General features: G+C 33.2%; 1 protein-coding gene across 3 annotated transcripts; it reads right to left on the reverse strand.

The window, feature by feature from the left end:
• Positions 1-389: 389 nt before the first annotated feature.
• On the reverse strand, positions 390-27,747 carry LOC122139652 (phospholipid-transporting ATPase VB-like). Of its 3 annotated transcripts, none has more exons than XM_042738665.1 (5): positions 27,456-27,747; positions 19,275-19,477; positions 12,484-12,611; positions 11,063-11,274; positions 390-1,909 (listed from the first exon to the last, which is right to left on the reverse strand). In XM_042738665.1, the coding sequence occupies exons 2-5, from the start codon at positions 19,468-19,470 to the stop codon at positions 1,882-1,884; spliced, it is 564 nt and encodes a 187-aa protein (XP_042594599.1). In that variant the 5' UTR covers positions 19,471-19,477; positions 27,456-27,747; the 3' UTR covers positions 390-1,881. The 3 variants fall into 3 exon arrangements, 2 of the variants coding, with proteins under 2 accessions (XP_042594599.1, XP_042594600.1); XR_006156471.1 differs by lacking the exon at positions 390-1,909 and adding an exon at positions 14,081-14,361 and having other exon boundaries at positions 10,546-11,274; XM_042738666.1 differs by lacking the exon at positions 27,456-27,747 and having other exon boundaries at positions 19,275-19,678.
• Between the last annotated feature and the right edge of the window lie 177 nt (positions 27,748-27,924).

A 27,924-nucleotide genomic window follows, 5' to 3' on the forward strand; every position in this document is an offset into this window, starting at 1 on the left:
ACAAAACAACTGTCTCAGCTTTACTCAGCTTTTTCTTAAAACACACACTGTTTAGTAGCAGGCTATGTAGAATACTCCATTTACAGGTCAATATTAGGAATCAATTCATTACAAATTTGTAACAAACTGTGGCATTTGTTTTTTCTTTTCTTTTCTTTTTTTAAATGTAAGTCTGTTATTTTAAGTGCTAATTTGTATGACTCTTGAAATTATTTGCGATGGTCTCGTTGTTGTATAAGAAATTGAAATTAAAATTTTAATTTAAAATATTTTTATAGCCTACATATTTTTCATAAATCAAATTCAACTATCACAAAACAAAAAATATCACAAATCAAAAACATCAATCATAAATCATTTTGCGCAGAAAAAAAAGGTAAAAGTTGCCACTTTCACGTTTCAGAAAAGACGTAGAAAACCAAGCTTTTAAATATTGCATCTAATGGCAATTGTCTTTTTAAAAGAGGTTTACTTTGCCCTATTATTGGCCTTTTTTTTTCTTAAAAATATTTTCATTTACATACATGTCATTACAAACACGTTTACAGTTTTTTTTTATGTATTTTAAATAAGCTTTTGATTCAGAAGTGACATTATTATTTGGGGGCCTATATCACTTTAATATATAAATCTACTTATTAAATAATACAATAATCCCTAATTTGCAATGCATATATTAAACTTTTTTTAAATGCATTAATGCAACAGTTGAATTTCATTTCAAATCTGCAGTATCTGCCCATAAAGATGTCTTACAGTAAGTGTCTGTCTGAAAACACTGTCATGTGGGTTTAATAAAGCATCTGTTGCTCTGACATTCATACAACAACCATCTTGTGTCTTCTCTCTCTCTCTCTCTCTCTAAATGGATGGTTGTGTTTGCAGTTCATCAGAGCACCACTAGATCGCAGAAGCATCCCATCAGAAACCCACCTGACATGGTTACATAAAAGCGCCTTGGGTTCTGCAAATAGAATCAACACAAGACACTCTTTTTCATACTGAGCCTCGACCGTGGTGTGTGTTGCACACATGCTGGAAGGACGCTGAAACTAGCTATGATCCGTCTGAGCGTGAGGTCATCACTGACCGCATCATGAGTGAAGAACGTCAGTCAGACGTCAGCAGGGCAATTAAATATTCAAATAACGGCGCAGGACTGTGTGATCCGCCTGAGCGTGTTACACGCACAGACATCAACAAGCGTCATGAGCCAATGCATTTATAGGAATTAATAAATAGAAGAAGATCCAGCCTCCTTAATCTCACTGTGGCGCTTGTGTTTCTGTCAGCATGCACAACAAGCTCTGAATATATGAACCGAGATATTATGTAACATCTGCAAACCCCAATTATTGCATGAGCAGCTCAAAGCGCAAGTGCATACAAATGTGGTCCACATGACAACAGGAAGTAGTTTCACAGAAGGGAAAAGGCTCAGCTGCATCCACCGAGCAGATTACATTCAAATTACACGCATGTATTGATCGAGCATGGACTGTGTAAACCTGGGTTCATAACAGCCAAAGAGGCAGCAGGAGACCCGTGAAGTCAGTTTAAGACAGAATTAAAATGCACGGCTTTCAGATTATTCCCTGCATAAACCGGCGCCCATGTGTGCAAAACATAAATATGGGTTTCAGTTGCCAATTTTTTTGTGTGTGTGTGTTGAAAAATTAAAGCTTTGCGGCATATTTGTCTCGGTGCATGAGGAAGTGTGCTGTGCTGTGTGTGTGCTTCATGCACTGGGGCAGGAAGAGGAGCTGTAGTGTATTCCCGGGATCTGACAGACGGAGACATACACGTGTCTCTGGGACCACGCCACTCTCTGATCCTCTGCTCCCTGCACGCGGAGGTGAGGGGAGGGTGCCAGCGTTCCCCTCAGGACATGCAAGGTGTACCTGGTAAACTGAGCGAGAGAAAAAAAAACAGATAATGCTGAGGATACTTCCCTTGAAATCCTGTGTTCATGTATGACATCTAAACAACGTCACTGATGTGATGCTACAGTATTTAGGGCTGGGTATTGAGACAAATTGGATTCGATTTCGATTCGCAAGCTTGCATTTCGATTCAGACTCAATCCTGAGTCAATTCGATATTAATTTGGATACATAAGCAATCAGATATAATTAATCTTTTCCAAGGAAAGAAAAAATCTCTCATGCTGCAAGCTACTTAATAAACCCTGTCAGCTGGTATTAAAGTAAATTGCACATAAGTTTGTTGCACATAAGTCAGAACTCCATCAGCCGTTTCACAGTTTGTAATCGTATCACTCCGCCTGCGGTACTTCTTACAGCAGTGTCATGGTGGACGCCCACATCCAGTATCATTTTATAAATATTACTGTTTTTGTGTCACGGAATGCAGTTTTAAGAGGTTTTCAGATGAGAATGTACTTGTTTATAGCTCAAGTATGCAGTTTGTTAATAAAAATAACATCTATTTTATTTCAGATTAGAAAAAAAGAAGCTTTCTATGGAAGTCTGTTCCCGCCACTAAATAAAAAATAAAACAATTATGCAAGATATGAACTCGCAACTGTGAGAAAAAAAAGAAAATCAGAATTGCGAGATATAAACTTGCGAATTGTGAGATAAAAAGTCTCAATTACCTTGTTTTATTTTTTATTCAGTGGCGGAAATGGGCTTCCATAGTTTTAAAAAGTTCAAGTTTGAGTTGACTATAATAACCCTGCTACCATTCAAAAGTATATTATATACTAATATATATATATATATTATAATAACTTTTTAATGATATATAATATAATATATTATATAATAATATATAATCTTCTTTCTACTCCAGTTTGTCCACTCTGTTTAAATATTAACATTCAAACTAAATATCATAATTTGCTATAATGACGGAGTTATTCAAACATGCATTAAATATTGAAGAACAGGTTAAGTATAAATATAATGAATATGTAATATAGTGCATATATTTAGCAGAAACACAAGCCTGCATCCCCTCCTGTCCAGCCTGAATCTTGTTCACATCATTGGCGCCGTCACCTGAATCGACACAAATCATAATGCATCGCAACAGAAAACCAATGCGCTCCACAGACCTGCACAAAATAGTTGTTCTCTCTGTGAATATCTGTTAAACTGTGATTTATTTCTGTGATGCTGTATTTTCAGCATCATTACTCCAGTCTTCAGTGTCACTTGATCTTCAGAAATCATTCTAATATGCTGATTTCTGCTCATTTTTGATTATTATCAATGTTGAAAACAGTTGTGCTTAGTTTATATATATATATATATATATATATATTATATATATATATATATATTTTTTTTTTTTTTATTTATTTTTTTTTTGTGGAAACTGTTATACATTTTATTTTTCAGGATTCACAGATGAATAGAAAATTGAAAAAGAACAGCATTAATTTGAAATAGAAATCTTTTATAGCATTATAAATGCATTTACTGTAACTTTCACTTTTGATCAATTTAATGCGACCTTGCTGAGTAAAAGTTTTTTTTTTTTTTTTAAATCATGTCAACTCCAAGCTTTTGAACAGTCACATACCTACCATTTAATGTATTCTTTCTCCATCCATTTTTAGTCTAACTGAATATTAGAGATAACAGACTTCACATTGTAGACAAGACAAAAACATCACAGTTGTTCTAAGCCAATGAGCTTCCATCTAAGCTGTGATGTCAACCAGTCATTTCCCATCATGCTTTCCCATGCATTTCCCAAACGCACGTTATCTTGCAATGACATCATGATCTAATTAACATTCACGAGACGTCATCATGTCATGAAGTCACATCCACATACATTAACTCTGTCACTGCTGTGTGTTTTAACACGACCGGTTTGAGAATATATCTGGGTTATGGCTAAATGAAATTTCAGTTGTTGCCCATTTCACTATGTTACATAAACGGCTTATGATTCTCTCATTTCCACACAGATTTCTATTTAGGGACTAAACTAAGATATAAGATGATGATAAATGATCTTATACCTCGTGAAAATCTAGGACAACCGAAAGCGAAGGTTTTAGATGCACAAGATGAGGCATTTCATAAAACGTGTGTAAAACAATATGTGGAAGTCTTGGGGAAGAGATTTAATGTTGAAATGAAACTAGAACGGTTTCCTGCCCTCCTCAGAAGTGTGAAAATGGGATTACAGAGCAGCAATATGAGCCATTCAGACGGTGAATGCACTTCTTCTCAGCGCTCTTAAACACAGACACAAAAACAGGCAGACATGAGATGAAAAACAGCATATCTGGCATATTGTTGCAAGCGTGTGTATGTGTTTATGCAGAACTTGACTCTTGAGGGGATGAAACTGTGTGACACTGAAGCCTCTGTTGTCCCTGATGAACCAATGAACCCTTTTCCTGTTGTGCGGTTCACACAACATGTTCTTACTGAGATATCTGACCCGGCTGATCCTGCGGGGAAGACCTGGTTCAACAACACTAATGTACGACGGCCTTTAAGTGCAACGTAAAATAAAAAATAAATCTACGATTACGAGATTAAAGTCAAGGTATTTTGAAAATAATAACAAAATTAGGAGAATAAAGTCGTAGCAATATGAGATTAAAGTCGTGATATTTTAAGAAAAAATAAGTAGCATTAAGAAATTTAAGCCCCAATATTTAGATTAAATTTAAAAGTAGCATCATGATATTAATTTCATGATATTTTGAGAATAAATAATAAGCATTATTTTGAGAATATATAATTAGCATTATGATATTAAAATCTGAATATATTGAGAACAAATAAATAGCATTATGATATTAAAATAGTAATATTTTGAGAATAAATAATTAGCATTATGATATTAAAATCATAATATTTTGAGAATAAATAAATAGCATTATGATATTAAAATAGTTATATTTTGAGAATAAATAAGTAGCATTATGAGATTAAAATCTGAATATATTGAGAATAAATAAGTAGCATTATGATATTAAAATAGTTATATTTTGAGAATAAATAAGTAGCATTATGATATTAAAACAGTAATATTTTGAGAATAAATAATTAGCATTATGATATTAAAATAGTAATATTTTGAGAATAAATAAATAGCATTATGATATTAAAATAGTAATATTTTGAGAATAAATAAATAGCATTATGATATTAAAATAGTAATATTTTGAGAATAAATAAATAGCATTATGACATTAAAATCATAATATTTTGAGAATAAATAAGTAGCATTATGATATTAAAATCATAATACTTTGAGAACAAATAAATAGCATTATGAGATTAAAATCATAATATATTGAGAATAAATAAGTAGCATTATGATATTAAAATAGTTATATTTTGAGAATAAATAATTAGCATTATGATATTAAAATAGTTATATTTTGAGAATAAATAATTAGCATTATGATATTAAAATCATAATATTTTGAGAATAAATAATTATCATTATGATATTAAAATCATAATATTTTGAGAATAAATAAATAGCATTATGATATTAAAATAGTTATATTTTGAGAATAAATAATTAGCATTATGAGATTAAAATCATAATATTTTGAGAATAAATAATTATCATTATGATATTAAAATAGTTATATTTTGAGAATAAATAATTAGCATTATGATATTAAAAGTTATATTTTGAGAATAAATAAGTAGCATTATGATATTAAAATAGTAATATTTTGAGAATAAATAAATAGCATTATGATATTAAAATAGTAATATTTTGAGAATAAATAAGTAGCATTATGAGATTAAAATCATAATATTTTGAGAATAAATAATTATCATTATGATATTAAAATAGTTATATTTTGAGAATAAATAAATAGCATTATGATATTAAAATAGTAATATTTTGAGAATAAATAAATAGCATTATGATATTAAAATAGTAATATTTTGAGAACAAATAAGTAGCATTATGAGATTAAAATCATAATATTTTGAGAATAAATAAGTAGCATTATGAGATTAAAATAGTTATATTTTGAGAATAAATAATTAGCATTATGAGATTAAAATCAGAATATTTTGAGAATAAATAATTAGCATTATGATATTAAAATAGTTATATTTTGAGAATAAATAATTAGCATTATGATATTAAAATCATAATTTTTGAGAATAAAACTGTAGTAATAGGAGATTAAAGTCATAATATTTCAAAAATAAATAAGTAGTATTATGAAATTAAAAAATAAAGTCTTAGAAATAAAAGACAAAATACAATAATAATAAAGTAGTATATTGTGTGAATAAAGTTAATTAAAAAGAAGATTCCATCTACTACTACTACACACACACAACATCTGTGGCATCCAAACTTTAATTTTTCTCATGTATTTAACATTAAAAAACATATTAAGAAATAGATTGAAATGGGCTATAACTTGTTTACATTTAACTTGTTTACAAGGTCAGATTACATTTCATGTCACAAAACTGACTTTGAATGTTATCTGGATGATTACACTCTTAAAGATGAAGAGTCTTTACTGGCACTTATGATTCTGTGAAGAACAATTGACATTAGTTGAACATTTCCATTGTATAAAAGGCTCTTATGTCATCTCATTTCTGCCATGAGGAAAAAAGATAACTGTGCATCCTTTTTATTCACAACTCTGACTTTTTAAAATCACAATTCTGAGACCAAAGTCAGAATTACAAATTATAAACTCAGAATTGTGAGATATTAACTTTTTTGGAAAACTTCTGGAGAAAAATTTTTTTTTGAAAAAAGTCAGAACTGCAAGATGCAAACTCTGAATCCAGAAGTGAGGGATATAAACTGGCAATTGTGAGAAGAAAAGTCAGACTAAATAAAAGGTCACTGTTACCTTTTTTACTTTTTAAACCATGGAATAAAACAGAATTATGTAAACTCAGAATTCAGAGAAAACAGTCAAAATTGCAAGATGTAAATTATGAATTCAAGGGAAAAGTCAGAAATGAAAGAAATAAACTCACATTTATGAGAAAAAAAGTCCTATTACCTTTTTTTATTTTTATACCATAGCAGAAAAAAAATGTGTGAAATGTAAACTCAGAATTCACAGAAAAAAGGGAAAATTGTGAGATGTAAACACAAAATATGGGATACTGTATAAAAACATAAAAATGGGATACTATATAAAAAAATACTGAAATAAATGTTGCAACTAACTTTTAGATTTTTTTATTCTTTGGCAAAAAATAAATAAATAAATAAATAAATAAATAAAAATAAATAAATAAAATAAAATAAAAAAAAAAAAAAAATAGAAAAATAAAAAAAAATAAAAAAAAAATAAAAAAAAAATAAAATAAAATAAAATAATTGCAAAATGTAAACTCTGATTTCAGGGAAAAAGTCAGTATTGTGAGATAAAAAGTTGCTGAATTTTTCAGAGATAAAAGTCAAAGTTTCAAGATGTAAATTCTGAATTCTAGATAAAAAGTCAGAAATGAGAGATAAAAACTCATGTTTGTGAGTAAAAAGTCATATTACCATTTTTTTAATACCATGGCAGAAACATTAAAACAGAATTGCAAAATAAAACTCAGAAATCAGAGAAAAAACTCAGAGAAAAAAAAAAATCTGAATTGTGAGAAAAAATATTTTTTCAATTACTTTTTTGATTTTTTATTCAGTGGAGGAAAAAAAAGAAGAAAAAAGAACAGTCTGTTCAAATGATTAATCAAAAACATAAAATACAGAAATAATATGCATGCATGCAGTCTTTCTTTACACTGTATGAATACTTTTTATTTTCAGCAACGGTGCATCAAATCCATCGAACTGACAAGACATTTACATTTCAAAATAAATGTTGTTTCTTTGAACTTTCTCTTCATCAATCATCCTTGTATCAAATGTATCATGATAAGAATCATCATTAAGAAGAATAAAAGTTTCTTGAGCAGCAAATATTCATATAAGAATTATTTCTGAATGATCATGTGATTTTGAAAATGTAATCAAATGTACTAAAAGACAAAAGTTACTTTAGATTTTAATAATATTTTACAATATTAGTGCTTTTACTGTATTTTAGTCAAATATGCATAGCCTTGCAAAAATCTTACTGACCCCAGACTTTTGAACGTTAGTGTATGAATCACTTAATAGCACAATTTCATTAAATATAGCCATAGAAGTTGTATTTAATAGCATTTTATGGATATTTGGTTTTGTTTTTTTAATAATGGGTAAAAACTCAATTCCGAAATGAATCAGTTAGATCAGATTTTATTGTGTTCAGTCAGTTAAGATAAACCTGAAATATTGCAAATATTGAAACGGAGCGCATGCTCCTGCATAAAGCTCTAAAACACACTAATACTGGAGTTCTTCAGGTGCTGTGGATCCGCATACATTAAGTTGTGACGGACCCAGGGTGATACAATCATGCTCCATTGGTAATCAACTTAATTAATGTTGGCCCGATGTCTTTGAACATCTCAGTGCTACAGGTCTGAGGCCAAATATAATTTCTACCCTGGACAAAGTGCTTCGCTCGGGGTCCTTGAGTGCAATTTGGGAAATTAGCGTTGACCAGCAGTGAAGGATCCTCAGCTTCACTAAACTTCTCTCTCAGACTCGACTCATTACAGACGCGTGTGGGGCGGACTTGGGGGACGACGGAGGAAAAATCTAATTGCATGCACCAAGTAAGTGCTTGCTGGAGAATTAAAGTGTAGTAATTATAAAACAAACCACCGGGCTGGAGAAGAATTAGTCATGCAGGGGCAGTAGTAAAATATCTCGTGGCAATGGGGTACTCATAATATACATGGCGGCCTATTATTGTTATTGTTTTGGCATGAGGGCCGTTTCTGAGCACAAGCTCAACCGTCTCGGCTCCTGCAAGGTCAGCGTTCGCTCTCACCCTCTGTCTTTGGGCCGTCGCGGAGGAAACAGCACTGTGTTGCAGATGGCCAAAACCACCTCCAGCATCAGCTTCCTGTCTGGAGCCACCACCGTTTCCTGTTTGGAGGAAGTAAGGCTGCGATTACATCATGCACAACAAGACCGTGCGGTTTGTTTCCATAGGTGGAAAATCGCACGACATCGTACGACAACAAAAAGCGCAACGTCACGTGAAGAGGCAGCGGGGCGCGAGACGATCTGTACAGTAGCAGTAGCCCATGTTTAATGCTCCCCGGCGGCTCCATATGTCAACAGATCCAAACCGAGTGAATCCGAGCCAGCATCGCTGTGCTCATTACTGACACCAAACTGCTCGGCCATCTGCGGGCAGACCGTGAGACCGCAGGAGAATGGGTCAGGGGCGAGACGGCAAATATGACATATTCAAATGATTTAATATGCTGTCATTTACAATAATTGATTCTTTTATTGGTTGGGCATCTGAGTGGGTGGCAAAATGCAAAATGAGCCTCTCTCTTATCTACTAAATTGCCATTACACTGCGCAAAAAAAAAAAAAAAAAAAAAAAAAAAAAAAAAAGATTTTCTTACTTAGTATTTTTGTTTAAACATTCTAAAATCAAGATGTTAAGTCTTGTTTTTCTGAAAAAAAAAAAAAAATAATTATAAATTTTTTATTTTTGCATAAAACAAGAATAAATACTTAATAAACTTAATTAAAAGGGAAAGCAAGATTATTTTTCTTACCTCATTGGCAGATATATTTCTTGTTTTAAGCAAAAACTAACTAAATATTTCAGAAAACGAGATTTAAAGGGATTTATCACCTAAAAATAAAAACTCTTGTCATCATTTACTCACACTCATGTTTTTCCAAACCTGTACAATCTTTATTCTGTTAAACACATATTTTGAAGAATGTTGGTAAGAGTTGGCGGTAGCCATTGACTTCCATAGTATGGAAACAAATATTATGGAAGTCAGTGATTACCGTCAACTGTTTGGTTACAGACATTCTTCAAAATATCTTCTTTTGCGTTCACCAGAAAGTTCATACAGGTTTGGAACTACATATAAATGATGTAAATGATGACAGAATTTATTTTTTGGTTGAACTATCCCTTTAATATCTTGCTTCTAAAGTAAATGCATCTTGATGTAATTTTTTTTTAGATATCTTTAATGGAAAACAAGACAAAAATATCCAGTCAATCTTGCAACCCAGGCTCACTAAAAATACGTGCCTCTGCCTACATTTCTCAAACCTGAAATACGCTGTTCTGGGTACATTTCACATCGCTTTTTTAATGGACACAACCACAGGAGTTACTGTAAGCGATATCATTTTTTTCTCCATTGCAGATGAATTAAACAGAACAGTGCCTGTGGGTAAGTGCAAAATTGTATTTTGTTGCATGTAGCACAGCAGTTTGGAAGTGAAAATCTGACACTAAAAAGTGTGTTCAGTTTTGTCTAAAAGGGACAGTTCGCCCAAAAATGATATTTCTGTCACCATTTGCTCACCCTCAAGTTTTTACAAACCTGTATGAATTAATTTCTTCAGTTGAACAGAAAAGAAGATATTTTGGAGAATATTAGTAACCAAAAGGTTGACGGTAGCCATTGACTTCCATACTATTTTTTCCCCCACTATGGAAGTCAATGGCTACCGTCAACTGTTTGGTTACAAACATTCTTCAGAATATCTTCTTTTGTGTTATATTACTTAATGCAAATATCACAGCAGTTCAGAGATTCAATCTCTGCTGTATCAGGTGCGCTACCGAGCAACTTTACTAAATTAGAAAAGCCTTACATACACTGGTTACAGTATGTACTGCAAACATCAAAGTGTAATTGTTTACAAATTATGCACTATGGTAAAGGTGTTTTGAGGTCATAACATACAGTACAGTACTATCGTACAAGGAACTGTGTAAAATAAGTAATTGATAATCAGAATTTGTGTGAACAGTTGTTGGTGTTTTACTGCCACTAGTGTTCATTTCAGATGGAAACTGCAGTAAATTGAATGCATACAGTATGTGCGTTTTTTTTTGGAGTTTTTGCAAAAATATAGGTAGAGTCACATTTTTCCAAACAGCCTCTTTCAAAACAAATCATCCTGAATTCCCAACCTTCACCCGAACACACAGATATCAGCGTCTTCTGATCTGTGATCTCACCAGAGGACTGCTGAAGGCCATGTCACTTTGGGCTCTTGCTGCCACTTTTGATCTGCGCCGACTGGCAGCTGTGACTTGAGTGTTGGCGTGATTTTTGTCCCCTGTGTGGACGTCCTGTAATTCTTCCAGAGGGTGGGGAGGAAGCTTTGTCTGCTGGTAGATGATGACCTCGTCCTCTTCATTTGCTCCACTGATGACCACCAAACCAGCAGCTGAGGAGCGCCAAAAAATAACAGCCATTCTTATTATTCCTTAAGCTAATTAAACCAATTCACAGCAAACTAAAGAAAATATTTAAAATAAATAAATGAATAAAAAATAATAAAAATAAAATATTAATATCAAAATATTATTTCAACTCAGAAGGCGATACTAAATATTATATAAACAATTTTATTTTGAGGTTGGCTATTTTTGCTCTTTTAATACAATTTTGGACATTTAAATACAAGTTTAAAATTATATATGTGAGATGTGATGTAAATAAATAATTATGTCAGTGTTGCAAACTTAGATGTCAAAATTAAGATGTCACTTAGTTGGAGTGTTAGCTATGAACAAAAATATTGGCTGCATTTCTGTAAATCAAAGAAAAATATTTGTTTGATCATTGTTTCTCAAAGAAACTAAAAAATCACAATATAAAATTAATAAAAAAAACACCATGCAGCAGAAAAAATCACATTATTAATTTACTTGTCATTCCACCATGCAGCAGAAATGGTCCAATGATGTTACATATGTGTGAAAATTAAAAAATAAATAAATAAAATTAAAAAAAAAGAATAAAAAACATTTTTTTTTTTTGTAATGCACAAAAATCATGTGCTAACTCCAAAAAAAAAAAAAATTCATAATGCACAAAAACCATTTGATAACATGATTTTGTGCAAAAATATGGAACATTTTATAATATATAATTAAATAAATAAATAAAAAATAGTACTACAATAACTTGAATATCAGAATTCGGAAATTGTTTTATGATTTTTGTCATTTTATGCAGTCAAAATGCCCAAGGTCTCTGAGGTGGCCAAAAATCAACATTTATAGGGATAAATCACCCCAAAATGAAAATGTTGTCGTCATTTATTCACCCTCAGAGGGGTTCATAACCTGTATGGATTTCTTTCTTCTGCTGAACACATATTGTTAGTGAGAATGTGGAGAGGCAAACAGTTGACGGTACCCATTGACTTCCACAGTAAAGTTTAGCTGAACAACTTGAGGAAGAGAAAGTGATGGAAAAGTTTCATTTTTGAGTGAACTATCCCTTTAGGCTAAATGGAGAAATGAAGTTTAAAACTAGTTACATTGTAGGCTATGATGCATTTATGTCATCATACCCTTTCGGTGAAACGTGGCCATTACTTTCACTTAAACCTGCTTAACATATGCCTCTCGAGTGACAGATTGTGTACCTGTAGTAAGATGATCGTGGTGGAGAACATGTAAAATCCCACGAGGACTGAAGGAGTGTAATTGACATTACTGTCAGGGACGATGTATGAGGGCATGCTGGGAAAAGTTTCCAACCAGATCGCATGGCCTGTGAGAAAGAGACATTTACATTCATTAATGACACCGCTTTTGACAGTACTGCATTTCAATATAGATATTCCAATAAAGTGTCATTGAACTCGAAGCACAGAGAAAGAGAGAGTGAGATTAATCATCGCTTTCATAAGAGACTGAAGTGTGCGAGAGCTATTCTGGGCGTCTGTAGTGTCCTTCTTTTGCTCACGCCTTGCAGAAGGAAAAGAGAGCGTGAGGATTGTGTGAGGTCTTAACAGCACTTTATTCTTTATCTCTGAAGACTGCTGGGAGATCAGCCGCCCGCATGAAGAAGAACAGACACCGAGCCCATCGAGCTTTTCAGAGTTCAGAATCAGTGTCATTTTGCAGCTTGTATGTTCAAGCAATCATTACTCCAGTCTTCAGTGTCACATGATCTTCAGAAACCACTTCATATTATTTTATTGTGGAAACTGATACATTTTTAAGGATTCTTTGATAAATATAAATTTCATAAATGTCACTCAAATAAACATCCATACTGAATAAAAATATAGAACTGTATTATTAAGGTTTTTAGGATATTTTAGGACATTAATGTAATTTTAAAGCATAATCTAATTGTTTAGCGCAATGGCTTATATCAAAGTACCATAGTATGCTAGTACTACAGTACTTTTTAAGAAAAAGGTACAAAAGTTGTCACTGTGGCGGTCAGAACATACAAATATGAACCATTTAGTTATACTTTTGAACTTATAAATCACACAAAAAACAAAAAAATGAAAACACTTTCACAACCAAATCACCCAAATTCCCCACAAAAGAAGATATTTTGAAGAATGTTGGTGACCAAACAACTGACTTCCATAGTATTTGATTTTTCCATACTATGTAAGTCAATGGCTACCGTCAACTCTCTGGTCGCCAGCATTCTTCAAAATATCTTTTGTGTTCAACAGAAGAAAGAAACTCTTTGAAACAACTTGAGGGTGAGCAAATGATGACAGAATTTTCATTTTTTTGGGTGAACTGTCCCTTTAAGGTATTAATATGCACCCTTCAGGGATAAATAAGTTACAAAGGTGTACATTTTGAAAAGTGCAATGTTACAAATGAGCACTCATTTCCAAAAAAAAAAGTCACAAGACCAGTCATAAGGGTCAGTCATCTGAAAGCTGAATAAATAATCTCTCCATTGATGTATGGTTTGTTAGGAGGACAATATTTGTCTGAGATACAACTATTTGAAAATCTGGAATCTGAGGGTGTTAAAAAATTCTAATTATTGAGAAAATCATCTTTAAAGTTGTCCAAAATGAAGTTCTTAGCAATGCATATTACTTATCAAAAATTAAGTTTTGATATATTTACAGTAGGAAATTTACAAAATATCTTCATGGAACATGATCTTTACTTAATATCCTAAAGATTTTTTGCATAAAAGAAAAATCGACAATTTTTACCCATACAATGTATTTTTGGCTATTGCTACAAATATACCTCAGCGACTTAAGACTGCTTCTGTGCTGCAGGGACACAAAAGTTGTGATGAAATGTAGCTGTGTACACCACTCTTCCAGAATCAGAGCGTGATTTTGCAGCTTGTATGTTAAAGTAATGCACTTTGTGCTCGGCGTGTCTTGAATTATCGAGGGGGTTGTTCCCGTACTGTACCCAGGGCTTCAATGAGACACATGAAAAATAGAAGAAGATCTTCCTCTCGATCTTGCTGAGTTTGTACCTGGGCCTGCTGTAGTTTAACATGGATTTGGTTTCATGTCCTGCAATGAATAAATCATGACATAAAAACAAGAACATTTGTAAAATAGCAACGGCCATTTATAAGCCATGCCATGTGTATAATTTAACAAGAGAGAAACTGTGGGCTCCAGAAAACTTCAGCTGCCATCTGTGTGCGATATAATGTGGCTATTATAATCAAGTAAGCCGTCGCGTGATCATGTTATAGACAGCTTCATTGGTTATAATGGGAGATCGTTCTAGTTTGTTGCGTCGCTGCCGGTGGAAATGGGATGTTAAAGACTTAAAACAGAGTCTGGCGGTACAGCTTTTGCACTATTAGATGTTAGAGTCACAGTATATTAGGCTCTATCCTTACAAATGAGCATCAGGGATGATGAATGAAAATGTACATTGTGAGTTATAAAAACAAAACAGCTTGCAGATGAGATACGGGGAGACTAGAGAAAAGAATGGGTAAGAAATTAAGTTTTTGTTTTTGAGAGAAGTGCTCACCAAGGATGCATTGATTTGATTGATTGATTAAACTTGTGTTAGCTATTTGATCTAAAATAAAGTAAGAACATAATATGGTGAAATATTATTACAATTCAGACAAACTGTTTTATGTTTTAATATATTCTAAAATATTATTTATTCCTATGATCAAAGCTGAATTTTCAGCATTATTACTTCAGTCTTCAGTGTCACATGATCTTCAGAAATCACTTAATATATATATAATTTTTTTTGGAAACTGATACATTTTTTTTCATGATTCTTTGATAAATAGAAAGTTCAAAACAGAATTTATTGAAAATAGAAATCTTTTGAACAACATTATAAATGTCTTTGTTGTCACTTTTAGATCAGCTTAATGCATCCTTGCTGAATAAAAATATAGAACAGGTTTTAGGAACATTTTTAGTACATTTACAAGTAATTTTAACACATAACCTGATCATTTAGCACAATGCCTTATATCAAAATACCATGGTATGGTACTACTACAGTACTTTTTAAGGAATATTACTATAGTACACTCACAGAAAAAAGGGTACAAAAGCTGTCACTGTGTCAGTGCCCTTTCAAAACAAACCATTTAGGTACTAATATGTACATGTAAGATAATAATACTGTATACTTTTAAATTGATAGTTCATCCAAAAATGAAAATTATGTCATCATTTGCTCACTCTCAAAGGTTTCCAAACCTGTATGCATTTCTGTCTTCCGTTCAACACAAAAGAAGATATTTTGAAGAATGTTGGTGACCAAACAACTGACGGTAGCCATTGACTTACACAGCATTTTTTTCCATTCTATGGAAGTCTATGGCTACCGTCAACTCTCTGGTCGCCAGCTTTCTTCAAAATATCTTCTTTCGTGTTCAACAGAACAAAAAAGAAACTCATGCATGTTTGGAACAATAAGGTACAATGTTGTGCATTTCGGAAAGTACCTTGAGTATAACGTTTATTATGTATAACATTAATTATGTTTAAATGCTGTGCATCTCCACAAAATAATGGCATGCATGTAATGTAGTATAAGTAGTATACTGAATGTAAGTATATGTAGTGTATTTTATTGCATCCCATGTGAGCACACAGTACTGTGGTGATGAAATATACCTGCATACACCACTATTCCAGCTGCATCATCAGTATTTCTCACCATGCAGCCGCGCAGAAGAAGACTATTTCTCCTCTTATCAGGCCTCTCCCTGTGACATCAAACACAGCATCTTCCTTAGTCACCCAGACTAATTACCTCTGTGTGACACGTGAGGAACGCTCCCGTCTTTGAATGGAGGAGCAGGATAAGAGCTTTATAATGCTTGGGAACATCAGAATCATCTCTAAGCGTGATAACCCAGTTAATATGGCTGCAACGGGACAAAAAAAAGGGACCAAATCTGTTTTCCAGCCTACTTCATGCCCTGGATGTGTGGGGAAACTTCACAACAGAGATTTAAAGGAATAGTTCTAGCCCAAAAAAATAAAAATTGGCTGAATATGTCCTCACCCTCAGGCCATCCAGAATTTGTTTCTTCATCAGATTTGGAGAAATGTAGCATTGCATCACTTGCTCACTAATGGATGCTCTGCAGTGAATGGGTGCCGTCAGAATGAGAGCTGATAAAAACATCACAATAATCAATCAACATCCTGTGAAATGAAAAGCTGCGTGTTTGTACGAAACAAATCCATCATCAAGCCGTTTTAACTTTGCTTCAGTCCATAATCTACAGTATAATAACACTTCCTCCAGTGAAGAAGTCCATCTCCTGTTGTCTCTCACATCAAAATCCACACACATATTTGTTTAGAGCTGATCAATATTTTAAACATAGCTTGATCTGTGCAGATTTCTCTCCTGATTCAGACCAGACCATTTTTTTTTCTACTGGAGGAAGCGCTATTATAGATTATGAACACATATTTTAGCAACAGTTTGAAGTTAAAGGAATAGTTCACACAAAAATGAAAATTTTGTCATTATTTAATCCCCATAAAGCTGTTCCAAACCTGAACAAGTTTCTTTTTTCTGTTGAACATAAAAGAGGATATTTTAAAGAATGTTTGTAACCAAACAACTGACAGTAGCCATTGACTTCCACAGTATTTTTATTTTTTTTTATGTAAGGCAAATATATACTATGTCAATGGCTACCATCAACTGTTAAGTACCACATTCTTTAAAATATATATTTCTTTGCGTTCTACAGAAGAAAAAACACATACAGGTTTAGAACGACATGAGGATTACAGAATTTAGATTTTTGGGTAAACTGTCGCTTTAAAAATGCCTTATGATGGATTTGTTTTGTTTTTTTAGAAACATGAAGCTTTTGTCTTCTCCAGATGTTAACTGATGGACTGGAGTGGTGTGGGTTATTGTGATGTTTTTATCAGCTGTTTGGACTCTCATTCCGACGGCACCCATTCACTGCAGAGCATCTGATACATTTTCAGCAGATTTCAATTTTTTGCTGAACTGTTCCTTTAATCCGTTGATGCTGGTGTCCACTACTAAAACCAGTTTGTAAACATTTATGTAGATGCTACCTCCATGACCTTTGACCCATTATTTTAAATGACTGTCCTCTTTAAATGTCGCGTTTATTATTTATAACAACATCAGTTCAACATGGCTGATGAAAGTGCTCATGCATCAGCCTCTGAAATATTTACCATGACTTTCTATTGCAGTGGACAGACTGTACCTCTCAGAAGAATACTGGTAATGGTTATCCACTTGTTTTTAAGTAAAGAAGAAGCATGAACACGTTTTCCTCTGTGATGCATCAGAGGGTTTAAGCAGTTTCCCTGGTTAGCAAATGGCAAATGTGAAGGCCAAACAAATGCTGTTCATTGGTGTGGATCTGATAAAAGAGGCAGTCGTGATGTAGTTAATCGTGCATGAAATTGAGTGGTTTGAGTGAAACTGATGTTAGATACTCACACATAACCTTTGAACAGGTTGAGGTTGTTGTTGGGGTTTTCACACACTACAGTTCTGTCCAATGTTTGAGGTTGAAATAGTAACACAATCACACCTGGCTATCTTTTACACAGTCACAGAGTTATGCTTTATGAACTTATGAGTCAGTAGATCTGTATAATGAAACTTCAGTTAAAACTAAGGTATGAAAACACAAAAAAAGTTAGGGATTAAAAAAAAAAAAAAGATTAATTATATACACTACTTTTCTGAAGTTTGGGGTCAGTAAGCTGTTTTTCTTTTTAAATAAATAATTATTTTATTCTGCATTAATCTATTCAGGATTCATTAAACTGATCAAAAGTGAAGGTCAAAGACATTTATAATGTTACAAAAGATTTCTGTTTCAAATAAATGCTGAACTTTCTATTCATCTGTGAATCCTGAAAGATAAAATGTATCATAGTTTCCACAAAAATATTGTGCAGCACAACTGTGTTCAACATTGATAATAATCAGAAATGTTTCTCGAGCAGCAAATCATCATATTAGAATGATTTCTGAAGATCATGTGACACTGAAGACTGGAGTAATGATGCTGAAAATACAGCTGCACATCACAGGAATAAAATATATTTAAAATATATTGACAACGTTAAATATATTAATATATTAAAATTGAACATTTATTTTAAATGATAAAACTACACAATAGTAGTGTTTTTACTGTATTTTTGATCAAATAAATGCAGTGAACATGAGGCTTTAAAAAATGCAATAAATAAATAAATCTCACTGACCTCAAACCTTTAGTAGTGTATATAAAACAAATTATTAAATAGCATTTATTTATTTATTTATTTTGACAGAAGCAGATATATCACATGCAATAAACTTAAATTATAAATCTATTATTTTTAAATAATGGTCTTGGGAGAATTCAACTCAAATCAAGTGATTTTTTTAACACAAACATTTCTCTTCAGAATATTTTTGACCGATTATTATAATCTTGGCAAATTTTTGATATCTTGAGCACAATGTGAGATATTTTTTAGATTATTGGGATCTTTTTGAGAAAATTAAAACTGAGCAGCACAAGACCTGAGATCTTTATTTTTTTTTCTTTACAACACTTTTACTTTTAATTTTTAACATTATTTATATTAAACACTGGTTTTCAACCAGGGGCCTGGGACCCATGACCTTTATGACTTTTTGACTTTTATTTAAATTAAATTGTTTAAAAAATTGTTTCTTTTATTTTAAATTGTTAAATTTAGTGAATTAAAGTGCGATAAAACATCAAATGTTTTTCTCCCTCAATAACAACTTTTTTTATTATTTGATTTGATTTTGACAGTTTTTGTTAATAATATACTATAGTTGTAGTTCTATGAATATTATATTATAATATATTTAACTTGATTTAAAACTTTATGTTGTCCAGTGTAGCTGTAAGATTTAGACTTTAATGCATGTATTTTGTGATAAGCAGCGCTCTTACCAGCAGAAAAGTCTGGCACCAGCTTCCTCTGTTTGAGGCTGGTCTCTCCGTCCTGATTGGCTGTTTCCATGTGACACACTCCATTAGAGTCGGATGTGTGCAGGAGCAGGGTGTCAGCTGGGATGATCTGGTTAGAGAGCACTCTCACAAAATCCCCCACACGGACATCCTTCCATCTCCTCTCCACGAAACACATCTGCTTCCTGCGAGAAGACCAGAATTAATGCCTCACACGCAGCTCTTCTCATGCACTGTGGGCTCTCGGTGTCTGTCTATAACATAGAAATGCACAGACACACCTAGACGTGTCTTTTTATTGAGAAAATCACCTTTAAAGTTGTCCAAATGAAGTTCTTAGCAATGCATATTACAAATCAAAAATTAAGTTTTGATATATTTACAGTAAAAAATTAACAAAATATCTTCATGGAACATGATCTTTAATTAATATCCTAATGATTTTTGGCATAAAAGAAAAATCAATCATTTTGACCCATACAATGTATTTTTGGCTATTGCTACAAATATACCCCAGCGACAACAGAGGAGCCATTTTCAGGGTGGAGTTCCTGTCTTCTCCTAAAATAGCTGTGAAGAAGCATTTTGACATCTCATTTAATGTTTAGGCAAGCAGTGAAGTCTGGGTGCATCTCACAACATGCCCAGCTCATATTTCACCACAAAAACTAATAAAATAAGAAATTGAAGGCTTTAAGAACATTAAGATTTGTATTATAACATTATTAATATTTTCATAACTATTAAGGGTAACACTTTACAATAAGGTTCTATTTGTTAGCATTAGTTAACCACAATAGTTTACATGAACTAATAATGCAAAAATACTTCTAAAGCATTTTTTTTTTAAATCTTAGGTAATGCAATTTCAATATTTACTGATACATCATTAAAATCAAAAGAAAGATGTATCTGTTAATATTATTTAATGGACCTCAGCTAAGATGAACTAACAATGAACAGTTGTATTTTTAATAACTCAACAAAGATTAATAAATACTGCAATTACAGTAATATGAGATTATTTTAGTGAAATTGTTTAATAACAATTAAGCATAATTAAGGAGATTAGATTCCTATTTAATGCAATATAATATTATTTTTATTGTATTACAAAAAATTTAATTTCACCACAAGATTTTTATTTATTTATTTATTTACTTACTTACTTTTTTCAAACACAAAAATATTTAAATACATTCCCCTAATAAAATATTTATTTATTTATTTATTTATTTTTGCATTACAATAATAAGCACTGGCAAGGAATATATACTTATTTGTCTTGCAAATGTCACAATATATTTTCCTTATGATTTTTTTTTTTTTTTTTTTTTGATGTTGACACAACACAACATGCTGTTGTCAAATTATAATCACATTTACTATTCAGTCCCCGTGGCCGGGGAAAAAATCCCACTAAACACCCCTTTTTCCTTAATTCAACTTTAATTTATAACACCAAAGTGAAGGCAATTAATTAACTGTGATGTTTTTACTAATAAAACGGCTGACAAAAGAAAATTAGCTCTCCAAATCAGACAAGACTAATGCTGTTTTCTGCCAAGCAAGCATTTCTCTGAATGAAGTGGCTGATGTCTGTTTCAGATAGTGGTGTGAGATAAATGTTGCACTCCTCCAGAAGGACTCACTGTTTGCAGTCTGTGATTAGCAAGACGTCTATTTCTGGCGTTTCACTGTCAGTCAAAATGTGTGAGTGTGAAAAAAACGACGATGTGTGAGACAAACACTTGCTCTTGAATGCTCTATCTTTGAACGAGGGACATCACATCATAGCATTTCACTGCAATTTTAACTTGTTGCATGCACACAGAATCTTTAAAGTGAAAAACTACAGTGTCTAGAGTTAAAACATAATCATTCACAGCATGCAATTTACAATAACAATTCACTGTAATCAATCATAATCCCCAGTTCTGCTCTCTAACTGTAAGTGTGCATCCTATCACTGCCACTGTCTGGGATGTATGTTTTAAATTCAAGTGTTTCTGGTTTGTATTCACAGTGCATGTTAACTATGAACGAGCAGGTGCATCCAAATGCTTTTGTGAGCATCTCAAAGCATGCTTTTTCAATCGAATCCACCATTATATCTGCATTCCTTTCAGTTAAATGAAAGGGGATAGACCTCTGAGTTCACATGACAGGCGTCACTGCATACAATACATTAGGACATGTTTGCTCTAGGAGAAGCATTACAAACCATACAGTATGTGGGAAAGGTGCATGCATGTACTGAAGCTTAACCATTTGCAAAAGGTCGGTGTGACTCAACAGGAAAGGAGGCATTCGTTACACTGACCGTATCCTACTCACATTTTTGAGAAACAAATGCATGCCATGTCAAACGTCAAAGCTTGTGCATGCTAATCTGAGTCAGCCAACCTGGCAACTATCTGTTAAAGTTTGCCATTGTTTGTGGCAGATGTATTTCTTAATGAAAGTTTGGGGGCAGTATGTTCTATCACAAGGAGAGGGATCTATAAATAACTACCTGCCACACTCCTGACAATTCTTCCTGCATCCCTCCTCCACACTAACTGCCCCTGTTCTCTCCATACATATGTCCAGAAGCCTGATTACAGACTGCAAGCCAAAACCTGCCTTTCATTAGGTGTGTTTGCTAAAGCATGCATCACTATTATTGTTGCCAGAGGCGTCATGCCTATTGAAACTGCCCTCTGAGATCTTTTTATGCAACTGGCAAAAAACAGAAGATTTATTTATTTATTTATTTATTTATTTATTTTTTACATATGATAAGTACAAAATAGTTCACCCAAAAATTAAACTGCACTCACCCTTAGGGCATCCGAGATGTAGATGAGTTTGTTTCTTCATCAGATTTGGAAAAATGTAACATTGCATCACCTGCTCACCAATGGATCCTCTGCAGTGAATGGGTGCCGTCAGAATGAGAGTCCAAACAGCTAAATAAAAACATCACAATAATCCACAAGTAATCCACACCAGTCCAGTCCATCAATTAACATCTTGTGAAGCCAAAAGCTGTGTTTGGTAAGAAACAAATCTTTATTATTAAGATGTTTTTAACTTTTAACCATCACTTCTAGACAAAATAATGCATATAAACGCTTCTTTGGACATATTTCTCTCCTGATTCAGATGAGGCAACTTTATAACTGGAGAAAGCAAAATTACAAACGTTTGTTTTCTCCAGATGTTAACTGATGGACTGGAGTGGTGTGGATTACTTGTGGATTATTGTGATGTTTTTATCAGCTGTTTGGACTCTCATTCTGACGGCACCCATTCACTGCAGAGCATCCATTGGTGAACAGAATGTTTAGCAAATGTTCAATTTTAGAGTCAGAGATTCTTCTGATTTCAGTTGGTTTAAGCAGACTCAGTATGACTACATTTTGTTGAAATATGTAATTTTGTGTTTTGTGTAACCAAGGTTATAAGTGATTTTACAAAAATAAAATAACTATAAATCAACATTTTACAAAATAATAATTTGTCAACAGGACAACCGAAGAGATATGTATTATACTCTCAAACAGACAAAAAAACATATCACGATTTCTCTTATAATAAAAAACCATTTCGATATGAACAAAAAAAACTAACAAGAACAGTAAACATTAAGTAATGTTTTTATATAAATAATAATAGTTATTTTTTTTGGGTGTTTTTCCCCTATAAAACAAGTGTTATAAAAAAAAAACAATTCCGGCACCCATTCATGAAAACACTAAGATCACTCAAAGTCAAGTTCAGTTCAGTCAGTTGAGTTCAATTTCGCTTGGCTTAATCAACTATAAAAATGTATTTATATTAGGATTTGAATCCAGTCCCTATGCATACCACAAAATGACATCACAACTCACAGTCTTAGGAAAAAGTGCCAGAGTTGTCATTAATGACCCCTCAAAAAAAAAACAAACAAACAAAAAAAAAAAACTAGGGGCATGACGCATAGTACTGTATGAGGGGTTTGAACAAACCACAAACTCTTAGTGTTATACTTCATTAAATAATCCATCTCATATCTAGACAGCAACTACAGTACCTAGCAACATCCAAGCAACCCCCCAGAACACCTTAGCATCATGGCAGTGAGTATTGCATGAGTGAGCACAACTCTTCAGAAAGTGTAGAAGTCCTGTTTACTAAATGAACATGAGGACTAGCTACTTATTTTCTTGAATATTGCACAGCTATAAAAATTCTCAGCAGGAGTGAATTAAACAGCCAAGATGGAATAAGCATCACTTTGTCTGCCCTGAGCTGTTTTAAAATGAAAGGGGGTTCGACTATGTGTGTGAACAATATTATAAAACTCTCTCCCTTTGGGGTAGAATAGGAACTAATCAATCATAACCGCTGGAGGAAAGCACCACAGTTCATTCAAGTTCAATATGGGAGGGAAACGTGCACATTACAAGCATTAGCAACACTGTACAGCATAAAACCGTGTGAAATATTAGATTAGCGTAATGATTTTGTTGCTTTCAGACAGAAGGTCCCCTTGTGGAGCCAGTGGAATGAGGGATTGTCTGACGGCTAGGAACCATTTGAAATTGAATTGTTTATTTACTGGTATGAAAATCCAGCATGATAAAGCAATGTCATAAAGAGAAAACAGGCCTTACAAACAAAATGAATAAAAACATTGCTATGGTTGTCGTGTGTCATGGGGCCTGTACATTTATTCTCATGAATATTCTCTTGCTAGACTAAACCACACATTTTACACACGAAACGTGGCGTATTTAAGTAACTTAACATTATTGCACAAATTATATTGCTTTTATAGTACAACAGTTCAATATACAAGTAGTTTATATTTAACTGCATACGTTTTAGACAGTATATTATCCCTTTGTCTGTTTTTGCCTGGCTAATGAAAATGCTTTTAAATGAAGCCATAGCAGAATCAACTGTTGCTGTGTGCCACACACAGTAGTGGTGTTTTGATCCCAAATGCATCAGCAAATCTGTCAAGTCAAGTTTTTAAACGAGTCAGTTAAATGACATCAGCAAATTGCTAAAGTAAATTATTTAATGACTCACTCGTATAAATCAGTTTATGAACAAATTGGTTAAATGACAGCAAACTGGTTAAGTGAATTATTCAATGACTCACTCATATGAATCACAGTTTATGAACAAATTGGTTAAATGACATCAGCAAACTGGTTAAGTGAATTATTCAATGACTCACTCATATGAATCAGTTTATGAACAAACGTGTTAAATGACAGCAAACTGGTTAAGTAAATTATTCAATGACTCACTCATATGAATCAGTTTATGAACAAATTGGTATAATGACATCACTAAACTGGTTAAGTGAATTATTCAATGACTCACTCATATGAATCACAGTTTATGAACAAATTGGTATAATGACAGCAAACTGGTTAAGTGAATTATTCAATGACTCACTCATATGAATCACAGTTTATGAACAAATTGGTATAATGACATCACTAAACTGGTTAAGTAAATTATTCAATGACTTATTCATATGTATCAGTTTATGAACAAACGGGTTAAATGACAGCAAACTGGTTAAGTAAATTATTCAATGACTCACTCATATAAATCAGTTTATGGACAAATTGGTTAAATGACATCACTAAACTGGTTAAGTAAATTATTCAATGACTTATTCATATGTATCAGCTTTTGAATGCATCGTTTAAATGAAAGATTCTGTGAATCACTCATAAAGACTTGTTTGTAGTACAAAAAGTTTTACAATGTACTGCAGTTATTGTTCTAGTTACTGTCTACCAATAATAATGGGAGAAACTGAGATTTATGAACCAATGTCTTTGCAAAATCATTTGAAATGTTCGAAACATGTTGTTAAAACCTGCTGCTCAAACTATTGTAAATGCAATTAAAACTTAAATGTTGCACACATTTTTTTACAAACCACTTACTAATGTTTTCAAAAAAGTTTAATCTTTTAAATGTAATCGAATCATCAAATACCATTAAATATGAAGCATCTGTATAATATTCTTTTAATCATTAGCTCAAAAAAATAATAATAATAAAATATAAAAAAACGTTCAAAACAAATAATTTCCAATGAAATAAAATTTTGCACGTTCAGATGAAATAGCTTACTTCCACATGGAAAAATAAGGTTAATAATTCCCAATGACACAGAATATTCAACAGTTGGAGGAAACTGCAACCTATCCAAGAGTTCCTGTACCCTCATACAGCATTAACACAATCATGCCATCTAAACGCTACACTGGCTGATCTGATCACAGATAGAGTTGCAGGAATGAGGAATTGTCTCCTCTCTAAATGAACAGTGCTGCGCTAACAACCTTGAGCTGAAACTAAATAACTTACATCATCAAAAAAGCTCACCAGAGGCTCTTCTTCCTATGACAGCTCAAAAAGTTTTGCCGTATCAAAGAACGATCAGCTTCGGTTCTATAGAGCAGCGATAGAAAGCGTATTAACTTTTTCAATCACAATGTGGAATGGCAACTCCACAGATCAGCAGAGGAAGCTGGAGGACAATACTGTGCTCCCTGCCTCGAAAAGCATTGACTACCGTCTCAAAGCAAGCAGTGAAGGCCTGAAATTTCAGGATTCTACAAACAGTAATACCTTCCACAACATCACTTACTGTAAGAAGAATTACTGTTTAGTATAAATTATGCATTTAGGTTGACTTACTGATGTTAGATAATGTTTTTGATGTAAACCAAACAGCATATTTATACATGATCAATTTTAGGCTACCATTTCAGGGCACATTTCTTGACTAGTATTTTGTGTGCACTAAAGGAATAGTTCCTTAAAAAAAAAAAAAAATCTGAAAATGTACTCACCCTTGAGAAATCCAAGATGTAGATGAGTTTGTTTCTTCATCAGATTTGGAGAAACCATTAGATCCTCTGCAGTGCATGGGTGCTGTCAGAATAAGAGTCCAGAAGCCAGAAGAGATGGTTTAAAGTTAAAATGCCCTAATGATGGATTTGTTCCTTGCAAACACATGGCTGCTGGCTTCTCCAGATGTTAACTGATGGACTGGAGTGGTGCGGATTACTTGTGGATTATTGTGATGTTTTTATCAGCTGTTTGGACTCTCATTCTGACGGCACCCATTCACATCCATTGGTGAGCAAGTGATGCAGTGCTACATTTCTCAAAATCTGATGAAGAAACAAACTCATACACATGGATTTCTCAAAGGTAAGTGAATTTTTTTTTTTTTTTTTAGCAAATTTAAATTTTTGGGGAACTATTCCTGTAGTGCACACAAAATAAATATATTCCAGAAATATACATTGAAATGGTAACCTAAAATCTGTAATACCTAAATAAAATGGTTTTGTTAAAGTCAAAATAAGGTTTTCAGTGATGCCATATTCATTTTGGGTTCTAAATAAACAACAACAACAACAACAAAAAAACACCTTTCAGTGGTCAGTTCTTCATTTTTATTTAGTTTGAAGAACATTTAAATAATCTGAAGAACCTTTTAGAAAGAACTGGTTCTGCAATGGAAAGATTCCATGTTAAATGTTCTTCACGGAGTCAATATTTTTAAGAATTTACCAGCATCTGTATGATCACAACTTATATTTAAGCCACAAAGTGCTCCAGTACATCCACTATAATGCCACTCCACAAGGCATTATATTTTCATAAAAGATTATAAAGACAAAGCATGCATTTTCTTTGGAATAGCATGCATTCATATACAACAAGAAACAAGTATAAAGAAATTTAATAAATAAGGTCAAAAAATAAATGCATTCATTCACATTTCATGTTGACATTATGCCTGCCAAGCTGAATAAATATAACCCAGCTGTCCAAAGCTGATACGTGCTTAAAACAACAGCAAACACACACTGTGAATAATACAAATGGCAAAAGAGGCAGCTTTTCTCACAGCCCCTCTGGGCACGACAGGCATGTCAGGACAGCAGCAGGTCTGAGTTTGGGACTGACCCGAGTCTGTCCCGCTCCTGTGCCGCTGGGCCACCTGGGCTCGCCGTACGGAAACACTCCGGGAATCACAAATGGAGCAACGGCTTAGCTCAAAATAAAATGAAAGAGACTAAGTTACCATGGCAATAAGTGATGGATTTGGAATCTCTTTTGGAAGTAAAAATATATCTCAGGGTGTACCTGTGACTGCTGTGAAGTCTCTCTCTCTCTCTCTAACCCCTAGTCTCTCAGTCCTTCCACCTCTCAGGTGTGGTGAATTACTCACTTTTTCCCACCAGCTATTCATTCATTTTAAAATAGATCTAAACGATGCCTTCTCTGATGCAACACGATGATGAGGATCGCGTCAAAATGCACACAATGCGTCGGATGCGAGACATTGTGCAGCTCTTCGAAAGAAGGAAAAAAAAATCTCCCACACAAATTTTATTTCTAGGTCAAAAATTCCCACGGGGTTTCGAAACACAGATGAAGTCAAGCGAGCCTGCGCCACGACAGAGCTCACAGAAAGATGGAGAAGAGAGAGAGAGAGAGAGAGCGAGGGAGGGATAGAGAGAGAGAGAGAGAGAGAGAGAGAGCGAGGGAGGGATGGCTGTTGGAGCTTTCAGACGCTGTATAAATCTCAATTTCAAAAAATTGACCCTTATGA

This window comes from Cyprinus carpio, chromosome B14 (genome assembly GCF_018340385.1).
Source record: "Cyprinus carpio isolate SPL01 chromosome B14, ASM1834038v1, whole genome shotgun sequence".
NCBI classification, from domain to species: Eukaryota; Metazoa; Chordata; class Actinopteri; order Cypriniformes; family Cyprinidae; genus Cyprinus; species Cyprinus carpio.